This window comes from Taudactylus pleione, unplaced genomic scaffold (assembly GCF_031769625.1).
Source record: "Taudactylus pleione unplaced genomic scaffold, aTauple2 ptg000278l, whole genome shotgun sequence".
Lineage (NCBI taxonomy): Eukaryota > Metazoa > Chordata > Amphibia > Anura > Myobatrachidae > Taudactylus > Taudactylus pleione.
Window position 1 is genome coordinate 8,571,372 of NW_028284680.1, and position 20,787 is coordinate 8,592,158.

At 47.2% G+C, this 20,787-nt stretch overlaps 1 protein-coding gene across 1 annotated transcript in view; it reads left to right on the forward strand.

The window, feature by feature from the left end:
- Nucleotides 1-20,787, forward strand: part of LOC148513530 (CMP-N-acetylneuraminate-beta-galactosamide-alpha-2,3-sialyltransferase 4-like) — a 45,375-nt gene that overhangs the window by 12,061 nt on the left and 12,527 nt on the right. The window contains exons 2-5 of the mRNA XM_088481877.1: nt 2,717-2,801; nt 12,225-12,296; nt 15,167-15,264; nt 19,976-20,039. Of these exons, the coding sequence (XP_088338003.1) occupies nt 2,717-2,801; nt 12,225-12,296; nt 15,167-15,264; nt 19,976-20,039 (319 nt within the window). The remainder of the gene's footprint in view (nt 1-2,716; nt 2,802-12,224; nt 12,297-15,166; nt 15,265-19,975; nt 20,040-20,787) is intronic.

A 20,787-nucleotide genomic window follows, 5' to 3' on the forward strand; every position in this document is an offset into this window, starting at 1 on the left:
TATGTATAAAAAAGAGGGCAGCCAGCAGGGCTGTGTGTCTTCAGAGGGTGAAAGCACTGATCTCAGGGCAGCCAAAACTTAGCAGGACTTGTATTAGCCCCAAACTTATAGTATCCCACTACAATCACTGGCAGCAATGAGCCCCGGCAGCTTAGAAACACAAGCCTGTATCCAAAATGGTGGACGGGGGCGCCGCGTGGAACTTAATTAGATGTATTCTTAGTCAGGCAGCCTGGCGTCCAGCAGGTCAAAGATGGTTGTCTACTGTGTCCTCAGCAGCAACACCAGGGGTCAAGCAGACCTGCCACCCAGCTAGGAGCAACAGTTTGGGCTGTGGGACCGATGTGCAGAGCCCGCACTCAATCCGGAGGTGAAGACCCTCAGCGCCAGGATCGCGGGCGACAAAGGCTGTCCTCGTGGCACTCACGAGAGCTGCTGGACGGAGACAAGCCCAGACATAGTCACCCTGCAGTGAGAGAAGGTCTGGAGGGAGCAGGAACTTGCCGGATGCAAGTGCGGGTCGCCGCACTGTCACGATCCGTCGCCGGGCCTCACGTTCCAGGCATGTCCGGGGTCTCTGGAGGGTGACTAGGCTGCAATCCGCAAAGACATAGGAGATGTCCCCCGATTTTGCGGTCCCTATCTCCCGACAGCAGTAAATAAGGAGGGATAAATAAATTCCCTAAGTAGGGGCCGAAGGCAGGTTTCCAGGACGCCAACCCGGAGCTATAGCTGCATACGTCCTCTCCCGATGGCTGCCAGGCCAAGCCCAAGATGTTATCTTTTAAAGTAAAGAATAAAGTGAATCCCATATATTCTTATAAGGTTGTAACTTCCATGCATACCAGGATTGTTCTCTAGTGACTTTGGTAAAACACTGGGATCTCTGTTTCGTAGCACCACACATATTTTACGCTCTTGTCTCCCACATTCTTAGGATTCTTTCTACTTGTCCAACAGCTCCATCTTTGTAATCACTAGCACCACCATTTCCCCACCACTTTACCTTCCCATCAGGATCCCCCAAGGTTCTGTGCTCAACCCCTTCTCTTCTCCGTATGCATGTCGTCCCTCAACAAGCTTGTCAGTTCCTCTGGACTTTGCTACCATTTCTGTGCCAATGATACCCTAATTAACCTCCCTTCCCCAGACCTCTCTCTTGGTTCACAGCTATAATTTGGTTGAATGGTAAAAAAACAAACAAACATGGATGCACAATACATTTGAAAGAATGGCAGTGTTTATATCCTATATATCCAGATAAACATGGCCAATCTGGAGATTTCCTTTCCTCTCTGTACATAAGAAACCGCAGCACTCACTCTGAGGGAGCTCCTCATTACAGCCTCTAGGTGAGGCTGTGACCTGTATGAACAGATAACGCTTATGTGACTTTTTATTACTTAGTTCTGCATTAAACTTTATTGTGATCTCTGGTCATGATCTGCAAGAAGCAAGTTATTCCAAGAAATGTGCACATTTATTAGTGCCTCAGGGTGCAGCTCTAACTATATTTTTTATAGGGATCATAAAACCCTATGGCCAATAGCCACTCACACGCCCACACTGGGCAACACATAGGGTTACAGTGCATAGAGTCAGCTTGCAGGATTTCCCATTGATTATGCACAATAAGCGCATAGGGTTAGCTTGCAGGATTTCCCATTGAGTATGCACACTAAGGACCTCATTCAGAGCTGCTCACAAAAAGCAAGCGCTCGCACAGCTTTTGCGAGCGGCCAGGTGATGGTCACGACCATCACGCTTGCGACGAGACCCTTGTGGTAGGGTCTCATCTGCCGCAAGCCCCAGTGTGCTTTCGGCTTTAATAGAGCCGGAAGCTCACTACTGACATCACTGGTGATGTCAGTAGGGCCACAAACAAATGGCAGGCGTTCCTTTAAGAACGCCTCTGTTTGCCCAGCCACCATCCGAGCTGTCGATCAACATCGACAGCCGCCCCGTTTGTAGCAAGTCCCAGAGCGAGTGAATTTTTACTCGCTACGTGGCTTGCGCACGCGTATTGCGCATGCCAGACCTGCACAATGCACAAACATCGACCCGCTTGCGATCGGGTTGAATGAGACCCTAAGTGCATAGGGTTAGCTTGCAGGATTTCCCATTGAGTATGCATACTAAGCACATAGGGTTAGCTTGCAGGATTTCCCATTGAGTATGCACACTAAGCGCATAGGGTTAGCTTGCAGGATTTCCCATTGAGTATGCACACTAAGGGCATAGAGCCAGTTTGCAGGATTTCCCACTGAGTATGCACACTAAGGGCATAGAGCCAGTTTGCAGGATTTCCCATTGAGTATGCAGATTAGGATGCCTCGTGCGGCACTTACAGTCACTAGGGATTTATAACACCCTATATAAAGTTCTGGTAAATGTGCGTTCTGTTCTGTTGACCACCTGGGAATGGCCGCTGCTAGAGCAGAGAAGTAGCAGGACCCTGAATGCATCCACTGGCAAATTCTGGAGGTAGTTGGTTGTTTAGCGCACAGTTCACACTAAGTGAAACTAACACAGCAGCTGTTTGTGTTATTTGCCCCAAGGTTCTATAGAAGTGTGGGCGCGGGCTTTATAGTACTGTAGAATGTCTGTGTCCAGCTGTAACACAAGTAAACGTGCACTCTCTTACCATATGGCCAGGTGGGATGATGGAGAGCATTGCTGCTTCCTTCCTGTGTAACGTGTTTGCGTTCCCTTACAGGATGGAGAGCTGGTGCAGCGTTCCTTACTGTCATGTTCTGCTGTGGAATGTTGTGGTATCTACACGTGGAGACGTACATTCCAAGGTAAGTACAAGCCAGGATTTCTGCACAGTACAGGTGATTATCTGGGCAGGCTGGTCTGCCTCTGAGGGCTCCCAGCTACCTCCTCCTCCATCCCCACTGCTTCCACAGGTATTACTGGCCATTCCATGTTTTCTAGATAAATAGGGACATTGAGAGATAAAGCGTAATATCCTTTTTAGGACCATGGTAATAGTAAAAATATTGGGGGTCATTCAGACCCACTCGCGAGCGGCAGTCCGCTCGCAAGTGGGTCGATGGTCCCCACTGCGCATGCGCACGACGGAGCTCCCTCCGTCGTGCGCATACGCGAGACCCAGCGAGCGAAGGACTTTCCATCGCTCGGGGTCTCGCACCAAAGGGGGCGTGCTGTCGATGTTGATTTACAGCACGCCCCCTTTGGTGGGCGTTCCGGGGGCGTGCCTGCCAGACGGAGGCGTTCCTATGGGAACGCCTACTGTCTGAAGCTGGCCCCACTGACATCACTAGTGATGTCAGTGGGAGTGATTTTGGCTCTGATAGAGCCCAAATCACTCCTGGCCTTGCGGTTGAGAAACCCGACCACAGGGTTTCTCTCGCAAGTCTGATGGTCGCGATGGTCAAGACCATCGCGACCATCTTGTTGGACGCTCGTATATGCTGTGGGTGGTGACCCACAGCTATACGAGCGTCCAGGAGGACGCTCCATTTTAATGGAGGTGGGCCCTGATTCAGAGCGAGCGCTCTGGTCAGAGCGTCCGGCTCTGAATCAGGGCCATTGTCTCTTTCCAAATTTCAAATTGTGCCATGAGTTTTAATGCACATCTGTACTTTTTCTCTGCTGCATAAAAATCCTCAGTGTCCCAAGTGGTGCAAAAGAAGCAAAAAACAAAACCAAGCCCAGATGAACCGACCTTCCCAGCTGTGCACATTGCGGCATGTTCTAGTACAATTTATTTCTCCTGTAATCACTATGGAATAATGAAAATCACTTGTTGAAACTTGGAGTTCAGCCTTGTGACTTTCTAGAATCTGCCCTAAAAATTAACTGACGTCACCATCTGTGAATGTACAATATACTCAGGATTAACCAGCGTGTCCGTTTAGATTTATCCATAGCTCTTTACCCTTTATTAGTAAGCATTTAGGAATAATGATCAGAACATCGAGAGACAATAGACCTAGAATACACTGGCAAAATATTATACGTTGAAAACCTGATTCTTAAGTGCAAAATGACAAATAATTTAAAAGAAAGTGAAGGTACAGAAGCTGCTCAGAGACTGTTTAGGAAGATGCTCAGCATAATCCAGTTGCAAAAATGCAGAAAGTTACTTATAGGGTGTAGAATTATTATTAATATTGTTACCAGTTATTTATATAGCGCACATATATTCCGCAGCACTTTACAGAGAATATCTGGCCATTCACATCAGTCCCTGCCCCAGTGGAGCTTACAATCTGCGCATGTGCAGGACGGGTCCAGCGGGATCGCACTCATGCCCTCCTATGCCTCTAGGAGAAAAAAAATGGGAACAGGGGTCTCAAGGGCCACCAAAGACTCTGTACAGGGAGCCCTCTAAATAGCACAGTGAAAAAAAGTAAAAATAAGACTTACCCTTTATTACAACTGCAACTTAATTAAAATAGACTCACAGAAACACATAATAGAATACGGTGTAATAAGTGTGAATAACACAAAAACAAAGGATGGGGGAGTTATGTGGCTATAGCATCCAAATAGGTTCCTATATATCTGGGATGGTGAAATATAACAAACAAATTACACAAAAATTTCAAATACAATACACATACAATTAAAAATACTCCCAGGGTGAGAAGGATATAAGTAGTTTTCAAAAAATGACTTAAAGGTCTGATGCATGTAAACATAATAATTAGATAATAAAAGGTTAAAGATAAAGCCAGGGATGTGGAGATCTGTTATACATGGGGTTCTGCTGCTTGCTATCTTACCTCCCGGTATTGGATAGGGAGTGAGAGACCCCTGTTATACAGTATCCCCTGGAAACAACAGCTATAACAGAGTTTGAGTACAGCCATTCGCTTCTGCTTTCAAGTGTCGTGCCTAATCCACAAAAGTGGATTATAAGGTATAGAACACCTGATGAGAGAGTTAGTGAGCTGTTGAAACACTACTAGGAGATGGATAGAGAAATAAATGTAATAAGGTGTGTCAATAAATAGCCACACCACAACAGTTATCCTTGTTCATTTTTTCAGTTAAACACAATGTATCAAAATAGTTGAATTTTTAGAAACATGTGTAGCTATGAGGTGATCAATAATATATATTAGTCTAAACACCTGACTGATAACCATGCATGTCAATTAATTGCAGACACACATGTTGAATATGGGATGGTACATAAAACAGAGCAAGTAATTTTTCATGAGAATACAGTCATATAACAAAGTAAATATATAAATGCCAAGAGCAAGTTTGTTAGATAAAGAGCAATGTGTCACAGAAAGTGCCTAAGTGCGTTCCAATAAATATATAGAAGACTGGTAAGTTGATCAGCATTTGAAAAAGGTTAATTGATGTAGTTCAAATGGGATGCAGACAGGAAGCCGATGGTCGATATGCCTTATCTTTTTTTCTCTATCCATCTCCTATCAGTGTTTACAGCTCACTAACTCTCTCATCAGGTGTCCTATTCCTTATTATCCACTTTTGTGGATTAGGCACGACACTTGAAAGCAGAAGCAAACGGCTGTACTCAAACTCTGTTATAGCTGTTGTTTCGAGGGGATACTGTATAACAGGGGTCTCTCACTCATTATCCAATACCGGGAGGTAAGATAGCAAGCAGCAGAACCCCATGTATAACAGATCTCCATATCCCTGGCTTTATCTTGGTCCTACTGCCATATATAATGGGTTACTGTGATCACTGGTCCTGTACATGTCTGATGTATTACATACACTGCACTATGTATGGCTGGTCCTACTGCCTCACATAACAGGTTACTGTGATCACTGGTCCTGTATATGTCTGATGTATTACATACACTGCACTATGTATGGCTGGTCCTACTGCCGCATATAACAGGTTACTGTGATCACTGATCCTGTATATGTCTGATGTATTACATACACTGCACTATGTATGGCTGGTCCTACTGCCGCATATAACAGGTTACTGTGATCACTGGCCCTGTATATGTCTGATGTATTACATACACTGCACTATGTATGGCTGGTCCTACCGCCGCATATAACAGGTTACTGTGATCACTGGTCCTGTATATGTCTGATGTATTACATACACTGCACTATGTATGGATGGTCCTACTGCCGCATATAACGGGTTACTGTGATCACTGGCCCTGTATATGTCTGATGTATTACATACACTGCACTATGTATGGCTGGTCCTACTGCCATATATAACAGGTTACTGTGATCACTGGTCCTGTATATGTCTGATGTATTACATACACTGCACTATGTATGGCTGGTCCTACTGCCGCATATAATGTGTTACTGTGATCACTGGCCCTGTATATGTCTGATGTATTACATACACTGCACTATGTATGGCTGGTCCTACTGCCGCAGATAATGGGTTACTGTGATCACTGGTCCTGTATATGTCTGATGTATTACATACACTGCACTATGTATGGCTGGTCCTATTGCCGCATATAACGGGTTACTGTGATCACTGGTCCTGTATATGTCTGATGTATTACATACACTGCACTATGTATGGCTGGTCCTACTGCCGCATATAACGGGTTACTGTGATCACTGATCCTGTATATATCTGATGTATTACATACACTGCACTATGTATGGCTGGTCCTATTGCCGCATATAACGGGTTACTGTGATCACTGGTCCTGTATATGTCTGATGTATTACATACACTGCACTATGTATGGCTGGTCCTACTGCCGCATATAACAGGTTACTGTGATCACTGGTCCTGTATATGTCTGATGTATTACATACACTGCACTATGTATGGCTGGTCCTATTGCCGCATATAACGGGTTACTGTGATCACTGGTCCTGTATATGTCTGATGTATTACATACACTGCACTATGTATGGCTGGTCATACTGCCTCATATAACAGGTTACTGTGATCACTGGCCCTGTCTATGTCTGATGTATTACATACACTGCACTATGTATGGCTGGTCCTACTGCCACATATAACAGGTTACTGTGATCACTGGCCCTGTATATGTCTGATGTATTACATACACTGCACTATGTATGGCTGGTCCTACTGCCATATATAACGGGTTACTGTGATCACTGGTCCTGTATATGTCTGATGTATTACATACATTGCACTATGTATGGCTGGTCCTACTGCCATATATAACAGGTTACTGTGATCACTGGTCCTGTATATGTCTGATGTATTACATACACTGCACTATGTATGGCTGGTCCTACTGCCTCATATAACAGGATACTGTGATCACTGGCCCTGTATATGTCTGATGTATTACATACACTGCACTATGTATGGCTGGTCCTACTGCCGCATATAACAGGTTACTGTGATCACTGGCCCTGTATATGTCTGATGTATTACATACACTGCACTATGTATGGCTGGTCCTAGTGCCGCATATAACAGGTTACTGTGATCACTGGTCCTGTATATGTCTGATGTATTACATACACTGCACTATGTATGGCTGGTCCTACTGCCGTATATAACAGGTTACTGTGATCACTGGCCCTGTATATGGCTGATGTATTACATACACTGCACTATGTATGGCTGGTCCTACTGCCGCATATAACAGGTTACTGTGATCACTGGTCCTGCATATGTCTGATGTATTACATACACTGCACTATGTATGGCTGGTCCTACTGCCTCATATAACAGGATACTGTGATCACTGGTCCTGTATATGTCTGATGTATTACATACACTGCACTATGTATGGCTGGTCCTACTGCCGCATATAACAGGTTACTGTGATCACTGGTCCTGTATATATCTGATGTATTACATACACTGCACTATGTATGGCTGGTCCTACTGCCTCATATAACAGGTTACTGTGATCACTGGTCCTGTATATGTCTGATGTATTACATACACTGCACTATGTATGGCTGGCCCTACTGCCTCATATAACAGGTTATTGTGATCACTGGTCCTGTATATGTCTGATGTATTATACACACTGCACTATGTATGACTGGTCCTAGTGCCTCATATAACAGGTAGGAACTCTTATAAAATGTATTGAGAAATCCGCTAGAGATAGTGTATATCACACTGTGCGTCTGTTTGGAGTAGCACCTCTGGTTCCTATGAATGTGAGTCACCTATGAGAATTGTGTCAGTGACATTATGATACTCAGAAGGACAAATACCTTACTAATGCACTTATAGTGAGCAATATAAACCAGGAATGTTCAAGCAGCGGGTAAGGTTGAAACAACAGTTTATTTATACATAGAGATAAGCATTTATACCTGACATGTTTTACATAGTAAGCAAATTGACTTGAAGATAAGTGTTCAAATATCACAGTCAGAGCCGTAACTACACGTTTTGGTGCCCTGTGCCAGAGAGAGCATTGGCCCCACACACCCCCACACCCCCCACCCCATACACACACACATACATTTTTTAAATAGGGACATGAGATAGTGCACCTGAAAAAGGGCCATGGCCTCATGGGGAAGGGCCAGGGAAGAGATAGGGGAGGCCAGGAGATGCTGAGGATAAATAGGGACATAATATAGTGCACCTGAGAGAGGGCCATGGCCTCATGGGGAAGGGCCAGGGAAGATATAGGGGAGGCCAGGAGATGCTGGGGATAAATAGGGACATAATATAGTGCACCTGAGAGAGGGCCATGACCTCATGGGGAAGGGCCAGGGAAGAGATAGGGGAGGCCAGGAGATGCTGGGGATAAATAGGGACATAATATAGTGCACCTGAGAGAGGGCCATGGCCTCATGGGAAAGGGCCAGGGAAGAGATAGGGGAGGCCAGGAGATGCTGGGGATAAATAGGGACATAATATAGTGCACCTGAGAGAGGGCCATGGCCTCATGGGGAAGGGCCAGGGAAGAGATAGGAGAGGCCAGGAGATGCTGGGGATAAATAGGGACATAATATAGTGCACCTGAGAGAGGGCCATGGCCTCATGGGGAAGGGCCAGGGAAGAGATAGGGGAGGCCAGGAGATGCTGGGGATAAATAGGGACATAATATAGTGCACCTGAGAGAGGGCCATGGCCTCATGGGGAAGGGCCAGGGAAGAGATAGGGGAGGCCAGGAGATGCTGGGGATAAATAGGGACATAATATAGTGCACCTGAGAGAGGGCCATGGCCTCATGGGGAAGGGCCAGGGAAGAGATAGGGGAGGCCAGGAGATGCTGGGGATAAATAGGGACATAATATAGTGCACCTGAGAGAGGGCCATGGCCTCATGGGAAAGAGCCAGGGAAGAGATAGGGGAGGCCAGGTGATGCTGGGGATAAATAGGGACATAATATAGTGCACCTGAGAGAGGGCCATGGCCTCATGGGGAAGGGCCAGGGAAGAGATAGGGGAGGCCAGGAGATGCTGGGGATAAATAGAGACATAATATAGTGCACCTGAGAGAGGGCCATGACCTCATGGGGAAGGGCCAGGGAAGAGATAGGGGAGGCCAGGAGATGCTGGGGATAAATAGGGACATAATATAGTGCACCTGAGAGAGGGCCATGGCCTCATGGGAAAGGGCCAGGGAAGAGATAGGGGAGGCCAGGAGATGCTGGGGATAAATAGGGACATAATATAGTGCACCTGAGAGAGGGCCATGGCCTCATGGGGAAGGGCCAGGGAAGAGATAGGAGAGGCCAGGAGATGCTGGGGATAAATAGGGACATAATATAGTGCACCTGAGAGAGGGCCATGGCCTCATGGGGAAGGGCCAGGGAAGAGATAGGGGAGGCCAGGAGATGCTGGGGATAAATAGGGACATAATATAGTGCACCTGAGAGAGGGCCATGGCCTCATGGGGAAGGGCCAGGGAAGAGATAGGGGAGGCCAGGAGATGCTGGGGATAAATAGGGACATAATATAGTGCACCTGAGAGAGGGCCATGGCCTCATGGGGAAGGGCCAGGGAAGAGATAGGGGAGGCCAGGAGATGCTGGGGATAAATAGGGACATAATATAGTGCACCTGAGAGAGGGCCATGGCCTCATGGGAAAGAGCCAGGGAAGAGATAGGGGAGGCCAGGTGATGCTGGGGATAAATAGGGACATAATATAGTGCACCTGAGAGAGGGCCATGGCCTCATGGGGAAGGGCCAGGGAAGAGATAGGGGAGGCCAGGAGATGCTGGGGATAAATAGGGACATAATATAGTGCACCTGAGAGAGGGCCATGGCCTCATGGGAAAGAGCCAGGGAAGATATAGGGGAGGCCAGGAGATGCTGGGGATAAAATAAGAGGAAACTACAAGTGAGAATGATAATAAACTGGAAAAGTGACAGGCCCAAACAGCGCCCACTGCCCTGCGGTGCCCTGTGCCATGGCACTGGTCGCACTACCCTAGCTACGGCCCTGATCACAATATACACTTATCTTGCTATTTCAGACAATACATTGCATCTAAACAGTAATAAAATAAATACTAATTAATAAAATGGAAACAAGATCACAGTATAAGAGAGTAAAAAAAAAAAATGGCATAAACTGCAAAAAAAAAAGCATAAAATTAAAATTACAGCAAAACCCCCCCAAAAAACTGATTTTATCTGTGCTTTTGGTTATGGGGCCTATTCATCAACACTAAAATAACGTTTTTAAGGATATTTTCCTTAATTACCGTTATTTTAGTATTCATGAACACACTTAGCACAGGAGATATCTCTGATATCTCCTTGCTAAGTCCCACTGCGTTAATTTCCACACTCCCCATACATTAGTACATTAGTATGAGTACATTAGTACATTAGTATGGGGATATGGAAATTATGCCATTCATCAAATTCCGAAAATTATGTATTTTCGGAATTTGATGGAGTTACTATAAGCCACATTTAGATGGCGTAAGGCTGTAGAAGCTGCATATACTTACCTGCTTTCAGCTGGACAGGTCTTCATCCAGCTCGCTCCGTCTCTCTGTCCTCTGGCTCCACAGTGTATTCTCCCTGCTGCTGCTGCTTACGACGGGCAGCGTCTCCCCTCTGTCTTTTCCTCAGTGACACCTGTAAGTGCTTTTTCAATGAACTGTTTATTTACTATAAACAGTTAAATAAAGAAGCACTTTACAAGTATCACCAGGGAACACACTTTCCAACTGAAGCAACATGCAGCGTCGTGCAGAACATAGAAAGCATTTTGCCCCCCTCTGCCCAGCTCCTGCCGGCAGTATCCATCCCCCGGGGCACAGCTTTAAACTGCACCCTGTTACACAGCACAGAGCCGCGGCTGACGGGGAGACGCTGCGTCTGCACTGGCTGCGGCTCCATGCTGTGTAACGGGTGCAGTTTAAAGCATGGAGCCACTGCCGGTGCAGACCCAGCATCTCCCCGCCGGCCGCGTCCATATCACTGACTGACCCCACATAAGTAACAGCCGGGCAGGGGGGTTCGGTGGTCCGTGGCTGCTACCTGCCAGCCTGGCAGTGGCTGCAGTATTGTATATAACAGCCGGGCAGACCTGACTGGGAAGGGGGTGCGGGGACATTTCGTGGATGGAGCGGGCACTGGGGGAGAGTTGGACACTCCGCCAGGGATCCCAGGCACAGGCAGTGCAGAGCTGAAGGAGCGGGGAAGACAAGACGGCAGAGGATTCAGGTAGGGAAAAGTATCTATATTACGAAAAGCTGTCATCGCAAAACTGACAGCTTTTCGTAATAGATAGTTATGGAGAGGAGGAATGATGAATTCCTCCTGTAATTAGGTAGAACTCCATGCGAGTTCTAAACTTAATTACCTCCATATATTTTTTAGTAATGATGAATAGGCCCCTCCCTATATGCTTTATTTTTTTATGTATATTTTTTTACTATCTGATACTCTTATCTTATTTCCCCCTATAAATCCTGCCTTTGCCCCTGTACAGGTACAAATATATTATAGAGGGTAAATTTGCTAAGATTGGAGTTCTATTTAAGAAGTGATGTTGCCCATAGCAACCAATCAGATTCTACTTCTCATTTATCTAGCACCTTCTAGAAGATAATACCTGGAATCTGATTGGTTGCTATGGGAAACATCACTTCTTAAATAGAACTCCCATCTTAGCAAATTTACCACAAGCTGTCTTGAGTAGTCCAGAACCATCAATATCTCCCAGGTACTCAGTAAGAGCAATACATATAAAACTGTACTATATAACTATACAATATAAGATATGAAACGGAGCACAGGCCAAGGCAATGCGATAACGAACTATGTATCTGTACAACACTGAATTGCTGATTTATTCATCACAGGTCTTATGTCCATGCCCGAGCAATGTGCTCTCCAGGTGAGCTCACGGCAAGAGCGGCCTCTCTGATAAGCAAGTAAGTAAGTGATATCTCTATCTGTACAGTAACGGGTTCTATGTTCTTAGAATCTAAACTCCGCGCTAGTGTATAGAAACTACAGCAGCTCAGTAAATGGTAAATAGAATTTAAATGCAATGATGAGCACTATATAAAAAAGTAAAAATAAATAATAAATAAATAAACTTATGGAACCTGTAAGGAGAAATTATGAGGTTATTTAGTGTGTTTATAGCTCCTTTTGGAAAAAGTAGCGGTGGGTCACGTTACAATGTCACTTTGCCGCGATAAACAACAGAATCCTACTTTTCCTATCTTACCCTGAGCTCGATCCTTCGGTCCCTCCAGGGAGTAAGTTCGGGTGAAGGAGGTTGAGCACGTTGTTAGAGCTTGGCCATGAGCTCTTGCTCCACGTCAACGGAGTGAATGCGGACAGAGTGAACGGCAAAAATGCCGGAGTTTCCAATGTTCAGGGATGACCACCTCTTGCCTCCAACGCGTTTCGTGCGCTTCACGCACTTTGATCCTTGACAAAGTGCGTGAAGCACACGAAGCGCGTTGGATGCAAGACGTCATCATCCGCGGCCGCACTCGGCCCCGATGCCGGCTACACGAAGTGGATCAAGAGCTCATGGCCAAGCTCTAGGTAAGATAGGGAAAGTAGGATTCTGTTGTTTATCGCGGCAAAGTGACATTGTAACGGGACCCACCGCTACTTTTTCCAAAGGGAGCTATAAACACACTAAATAACCTCATAATTTCTCCTTACAGGTGCCATAAGTTTATTTATTTATTATTTATTTTTACTTTTTTATATAGCGCTCATCATTGCATTTAGATTCTATTTACCATTTACTGAGCTGCTGTAGTTCCTATACACTAGCGCGGAGTTACAGTGTTTTTGGGGTTCTATGATCTTGTTATATCTCATCACTAATCAGATATTCAGTGTGAAATAATTACTTGTTTAAGCTGCTGTACTTTATATAGGGAGCGTAATATATTTAAGCCGTCCGGCCGATCCACCATCCTATCTGACGTTTGGTGCACACACACTTACCAATCTTTGGCCCGATGTGTCGTACCTGACGTCACACGTGGGCGTTCATGTACACGTACCTGCCCAGTTGTGATGTCAGTCACCGGCGCCCTGTGCAGCAAGTGTACGGGCAGTCGGCTGACCGCCCGTACACACATTAGAATGTGCCGATATATCTGCCATCGGCTGTGCTGCACAGAGAGTTGGGGGAGGGGAGACACTGACTATACAGATGTGTCCTCCTACACTTACAGGGGTATTCAATATGGAGCAAAAACTCAGTTTTTGCGATGTTTTTGCACCGATGACGTCATTATCGCAGGTTTTGGTTTTACACCATATTCAATTTCAAAGACTTTTCGCAGGTTCGAAAAGTCTTTGAAAAAAAACGGGGATAACTTTTCACCACTGAATAGGTGGCGAAAAAAAGTGCAGAATTGGGGTTTATGGGTGCAGGCTTAAAAAAAATAGCCTGCACCCCTGGGAATGACATTTAAAAAAGAACTGTGTCAAAAAATACAAAGAAAAAAGATAGGGACACCCCAAAAAATTAATTTAAATATTGGGGTGAAAAAAAAAAAAAGGAAAAAAGTGTTTAACAATAGGGAAATAGGTTCAGGGCTATTCTGCAAGTATGCGGCAGGTGTTTTCTAGAATATATTATTAGCGGCAGGTGCATAGTTGCAGAATTTTAAAAAATTTACTTTAGGGACATAAAAATATTCTAGTACCCATTTTCATGTACTCCAAATTTGATGGGACCACTTAAAAAAACGAAAAAAACAACCTAAGTGCTCTTCTGCAACACTTCTTCAATGTCAGGAAAAAACACCTGCAGCCGCTATTTAAAACCCCGACTTACATTTGCAGGCTAAAACGGGGGTACCCATAGTGATCCCCCATGTTTTTACAGCTTTAGGGGGGTTCTACAATTTATTCCAGGAAAATTTTGTTTTTTTTTGCCGATTCAACATCGCCGGCTCCCGTTTTCATAGCTTTCATATTGAATACGGGGATAAGCGGGGGCGCGCGATACTTTTTCGCAGGTAAAAGCTCCGATATGCAGCGTAAACTTCGACAGCGAGGTTTACGTTTCTTATTGAATACCCCTCTTAGTGTCTCTACACCCATATGGTGCAAAACGCTCGCCACGAACCAGACTCTCCACCATGGGTAGCACTGTGTACTTTTTCCTAAATATTGCGTCTTAGCCGCATACAAAGTCACACGCAGTGTACCAGGGACTCTAGGTTGCTATTTTTCATGCAGCTGAATTAATATAACACATGTACAAAGCTGCAGATTAAGCATAATGAAACGCTGCTGGAGGAATGGCCGCGGCTGCCCGTATTGGAACCTCTTTTACACAGACTTGGTTCCACACAGATGTACAAGTACCGCAAGTCCCAGTGGCCGGTGTACTCTACCAATGCATTGACATTTTAGCAGTGCGAATAAGCCGCAAATTTTGAGGAAAAAAGACGTTTGACGCAGCTAAGTCGCAAGGTCCGTGGCGCGCCAGCTATGGCTATTTAGCATGGCTACAGCAAAGGCCACACGTGTGAATGACAGTCAGCGGACACCCAATTGTAATCTGGCAGGATTTATCTTACTGACAATGTGCCACAGCTGCGCGCCTACAGTATTTACCAGTTATGGTACAGCCGACATTGTCCTGTGCACTTCTATGTGGTGTGAGACAAAACAGGGGATGTGGAAGGATGCGATGGGCTATCCTGGTATAGCACATCGTGTCCGACACCCTGAAGTGAATTGCCCCCAAAGTGTTTATTGCATCTAACACGTCATGCGCTTGTACAACACTAAATAGTTCCTTTTTGATTTCCAGCTACTCCAGGAACCACCCAGTCTTCCTGCAGCTCAGTGACTACTTCTGGGTGAAGAACGAGTCCACGTACGCTTTGCCGTATGGCACAAACGGCATCGGTAAGACTGAGAGGGTGGGGGGGGGGGTTGTAGCATAAGAACATAGTGGGCCTGATTTAGAGGTGGATGCAGTGACAATGTCACACTCTGACGGCCTATGTTGTAAGTCTGCGCGTGTCTGGGCCGCACCGCACATGTGTCCCAATTGTTACTGCTCAGGGACGCAGTGCAGAATCGGAAGCAGGGTCTGTGGATTTTAATGGGCGTTCCTGAGAGATAACGGGGGTGGGGGTGTTGGTGACTAAGCCAACGCTGAAAGTAGCAGCGTCCAATGGCGCTGAACCTCTCACACAGGAGGCCATACTCAAATGGAGAAGCTTCCATAGGGTTGGTGCACATTTCGATGGTGCACCGATGGTGGGTCTAAAGACGATGCAAATGGGAATCTCAGTAAATGAGAAACTTGGCCGCAGCATTAGCATAAGACACAGAGGCGACTACAGCAAAAGCCGCGTCTGCATCTGACTCAGAGACAGGCCCAGTGTCTGGTGATAGAGCCTGAGGCAGTGACATGATGAGACTTGTGGATGCCATTCACCTTGGTAACATTATGGCTAGGTGGTGCCGAAGGTGGTACTCAGAGATAGGCCCAGTGTCTGGTGATAGAGCCTGAGGCAGTGACATGATGAGACTTGTGGCTGCCATTCACCTTGGTCACATTATGGCTAGGTGGTGCCGGGGGTGGTACTCAGAGATAGGCCCAGTGTCTGGTGATAGAGCCTGAGGCAGTGACATGATGAGACTTGTGGCTGCCATTCACCTTGGTCACATTATGGCTAGGTGGTGCCAGAGGTGGTACTCAGAGACAGGCCCAGTGTCTGGTGATAGAGCCTGAGGCAGTGACATGATGAGACTTGTGGCTGCCGTTCACCTTGGTAACATTATGGCTAGGTGGTGCCGGAGGTGGTACTCAGAGATAGGCCCAGTGTCTGGTGATAGAGCCTGAGGCAGTGTCTGTCACAGCGCCGCCGAATCCAGGTTGCCCTTACCTGGTTCGGCGACGCTGGAGTCCGGGCTGGTGTGTGACAGCGGGCGGGAGATCCCCGGCACCCGCTGTCAGCTGCTCCTCTTCTCCCCCGGCGGCTGTGTGCAGGAAGCCGCGGCTTCTTTAGAAGCGCACGCCGCTCTGCTTAACATTTAAAGGGACAGGCACCTGTAATGGAAGCGCTGATTGGGGCTAGTTTGAACCCTGAACTATAAAAGGAAGTTCCTGGGAGCACTCCAGTGCCAGAGTATAGGCTCCATTACCATACTCCAGCGTTCCTGTGCATATCCTGATTATTGGTTCTGACCCTTGGCGTGCTTTGTGACTCTGATTCTGCCTGACCCCTGGTTCTACGTTGATATCTGGTTCTGACCTCGGCTATTCCCTGTGACCCATTTACGTCTGCTCCCTGGTACCGCTTCGTCCGTTTGGTTCTGACCCAGCTAAGTCGACTACGCTCAAAGTCTCCTGTATACCGACCAAGTGCCAGCACCTGTATAGGGAAACCTAACCTGAGGGCCGCGACCTGTGTGTCGGACGCAGCCAAGTCCATACCTTCTTGCGAGGGTCCCTGGTGGAAACCGCCGGCACATTAGACTCCGCGCCTCAGGAATAGGTCTAGCCAATTCCCTGAATACGGGTAGCATCCACTATCTGCCCGTGAGTTTGTGACAGAGACATGATGAGACTTTTTGCTGCCATTCACTTTGGTAACATTATGGCTAGGTGGTGCCGGGGGTAGTACTCAGAGATAGGCCCAGTGTCTGGTGATAGAGCCTGAGGCAGTGACATGATGAGACTTGTGGCTGCCATTCACCTTGGTAACATTATGGCTAGGTGGTGCTGGGGGTGGTACTCAGAGATAGGCCCATTGTCTGGTGATAGAGCCTGAGGCAGTGACATGATGAGACTTGTGGCTGCCATTCTCCTTGGTCACATTATGGCTAGGTGGTGCCAGAGGTGGTACTCAGAGACAGGCCCAGTGTCTGGTTATAGAGCCTGAGGCAGTGACATGATGAGACTTGTGGCTGCCATTCACCTTGGTAACATTATGGCTAGGTGGTGCCGGGGGTGGTACTCAGAGATAGGCCCAGTGTCTGGTGATAGAGCCTGAGGCAGTGACATGATGAGACTTGTGGCTGCCATTCACCTTGGTCACATTATGGTTAGGTGGTGTCGGGGGTGGTACTCAGAGATAGGCCCAGTGTCTGGTGATAGAGCCTGAGGCAGTGACATGATGAGACTTGTGGCTGCCATTCACCTTGGTAACATTATGGCTAGATGGTGCCGGAGGTGGTACTCAGAGATAGACCCAGTGTCTGGTGATAGAGCCTGAGGCAGTGAGATGATGAGACTTGTGGCTGCCATTCACCTTGGTCACATTATGTCTAGGTGGTGCCGGGGGTGGTACTCAGAGATAGACCCAGTGTCTGATGATAGAGCCTGAGACAGTGACATGATGAGATTTGTGGCTGCCATTCACCTTGGTAACGTTATGGCTAGTGTTAGGGTGACGAGGCTTCCTACCCCTGGATCACGGTATGAGAAACGCTGCTCCTGTATTATTAATTTTTCTTCCAGCTGGCTGGGAAGATAAGGAAAACTCAACACACACTTGTGATAAATTTCCACTTAGCTCTCAGAGACACATCCCCTTTGAGCCGTCTTTTATAAGTTCAGAAAACTGCTGTCACAAACATTTGCCAAAAATGGTTTGACAGAAAAAAATACATATGATTGGTTTAAGAAATACATAGGATGTGTCAATGCGTCTTCAGTTTGTCTTTTTTCTTTCACAGTGTCCAAACTTGGTATCCTATTCTGGGATCTTTCAGCTGCTCGTTCAATATGACGGTGTTTCAATCTCATGATATATGTGTGAAGGAAAATGTCTTTTTCTCATAAATACTGATGAATCTTACAGTATGTTTTAAATAAACACTATAAATAATTATAGACTCTCACACTAGGTGGTGCCGGAGGTGGTACTCAGAGATAGGCCCATTGTCTGGTGATAGAGCCTGAGGCAGTGACTGTCACAGCACCGCCGAATCCAGGTTGCACTTACCTGGTCCGGCGACGCTGGAGTCCGGGCTGGTGTGTGACAGCGGGCGTGAGATCCATGGCACCCGCTGTCAGCTGCTCCTCTTCTCCCCCGGCGGCTGTGTGCAGGCGGCCGCGGCTTCTTTAGAAGCGCGCGCCGCTCTGCTTAACATTTAAAGAGACAGGCACCTGTAATGGAAGCGCTGATTGGGGCTAGTTTGAACCCTGAACTATAAAAGGAAATTCCTGGGAGCACTCCAGTGCCAGAGTATAGGCTCCATTACCATACTCCAGCGTTCCTGTGCATATCCTGATTATTGGTTCTGACCCTTGGCGTGCTTTGTGACTCTGATTCTACCTGACCCCTGGTTCTACGTTGATATCTGGTTCTGACCTCGGCTATTCCCTGTGACACATTTACGTCTGCTCCCTGGTACCCGCTTCGTCCGTTTGGTTCTGACCCAGCTAAGTCGACTACGCTCAAAGTCTCCTGTATACCGACCAAGTGCCAGCACCTGTATAGGGAAACCTAATCTGAGGGCCGTGACCTGTTTGTCGGACGCAGCCAAGTCCATACCTTCTTGCGAGGGTCCCTGGTGGAAACCGCCGGCACATTAGACTCCGCGCCTCAGGAATAGGTCTTCCCTGAATACGGGTAGCGTCCACTATCTGCCCGTGAGTTTGTGACAGTGACATGATGAGACTTGTGGCTGCCATTCACCTTGGTAACATTATGGCTAAGTGGTGCTGGGGGTGGTACTCAGAGATAGGCCCAGTGTCTGGTGATAGAGCCTGAGGCAGTGACATGATGAGACTTGTTGCTCCCATTCACCTTGGTAACATTATGGCTAGGTGGTGCCGGGGGTGGTGCTCAGAGATAGGCCCAGTGTCTGGTGATAGAGCCTGAGGCAGTGACATGATGAGACTTGTGGCTGCCATTCACCTTGGTAACGTTATGGCTAGGTGGTGCCGGGGATGGTACTCAGAGATAGACCCAGTGTCTGGTGATAGAGCCTGAGGCAGTGAGATGAGACTTGTTGCTCCCATTCACCTTGGTCACATTATGGCTAGGTGGTGCCGGAGGTGGTACTCAGAGATAGGCCTGGTGTCTGGTGATAGAGCCTGAGGCAGTGACATGATGAGACTTGTGGCTGCATTTCACCTTGGTAACATTATGGCTAGGTTGTCCCGGTGGTGGTACTCAGAGAACCATCCAGTGCCTGAAAGTTGCGGCTTAGTGTGGCCAGTTCCATACAGGACGCTCTGTGCTGTTCTGTAGCTCCTGTCTGCTGAGGGCAGATGTGTTACTGCCTGTAGGAGATTCTAGTGGTTTGGAAGCCGATCAAGTTAGGATCTATTTACTAAGCAGTGTTAGGAGACAGAGTGAAAAGTGATAAGAAAGTGATAAGGTGCCAGCCTATCAGCTCCCAACTGTCATTTTTCAAACACAGCCTATGAGATGAACAGTTGGGAGCTTATTGGCTGGCACCTTATCACTTTCTTATCACTTTTCACTCTATCTCCTAACACTGCTTAGTATATAGACCCCTCAGGGGTATATTTACTAAAGGGCGGGTTTGCTATGGGCAACATCATTCTAAAAACCCGCACTTTAGTAAATATACCCCTCTGTCTTTATCCATGTGATGTCCGGACTTAACGATGACTCTCTCTCTCCTACAGAGGATCTGCTGATGAAATTTCTGGCTCTCACAAACCAATATAATGTACCACATGAAATAGAGAGGTATGAGACTTTTCTTTATATGTGACTATAAATTCTCTGTAGAATAGCCAATAACAGTTGAGTTGGGACAATGCTAATTCCATGTAGGCTGAAGTAGTAGACACGTTAAAAGGACAGATAGACTTAACTTTATTTGCAAAAGTGCCACAGAGTGTACACAGTACCTTACAGGGGAACCAGTTCCATGGCGGGCACGGTGCGGCAGTACCTTACAGGGTAACCAGTTCCATGGCGGGCACGGTGCGGCAGTACCTTACAGGGTAACCAGTTCCATGGCGGGCACGGTGCGGCAGTACCTTACAGGGTAACCAGTTCCATGGCGTGCACGGTGCGGCAGTACCTTACAGGGTAACCAGTTCCATGGCGGGCACGGTGCGGCAGTACCTTACAGGGTAACCAGTTCCATGGCAGGCACGGTGCGGCAGTACCTTACAAGGTAACCAGTTCCATGGCGTGCACGGTGCGGCAGTACCTTACAGGGTAACCAGTTCCATGGCGGGCACGGTGCGGCAGTACCTTACAAGGTAACCAGTTCCATGGCGGGCACGGTGCGGCAGTACCTTACAGGGTAACCAGTTCCATGGCGGGCACGGTGCGGCAGTACCTTACAGGGTAACCAGTTCCATGGCGGGCACGGTGCGGCAGTACCTTACAAGGTAACCAGTTCCATGGCGGGCACGGTGCGGCAGTACCTTACAGGGTAACCAGTTCCATGGCAGGCACGGTGCGGCAGTACCTTACAGGGTAA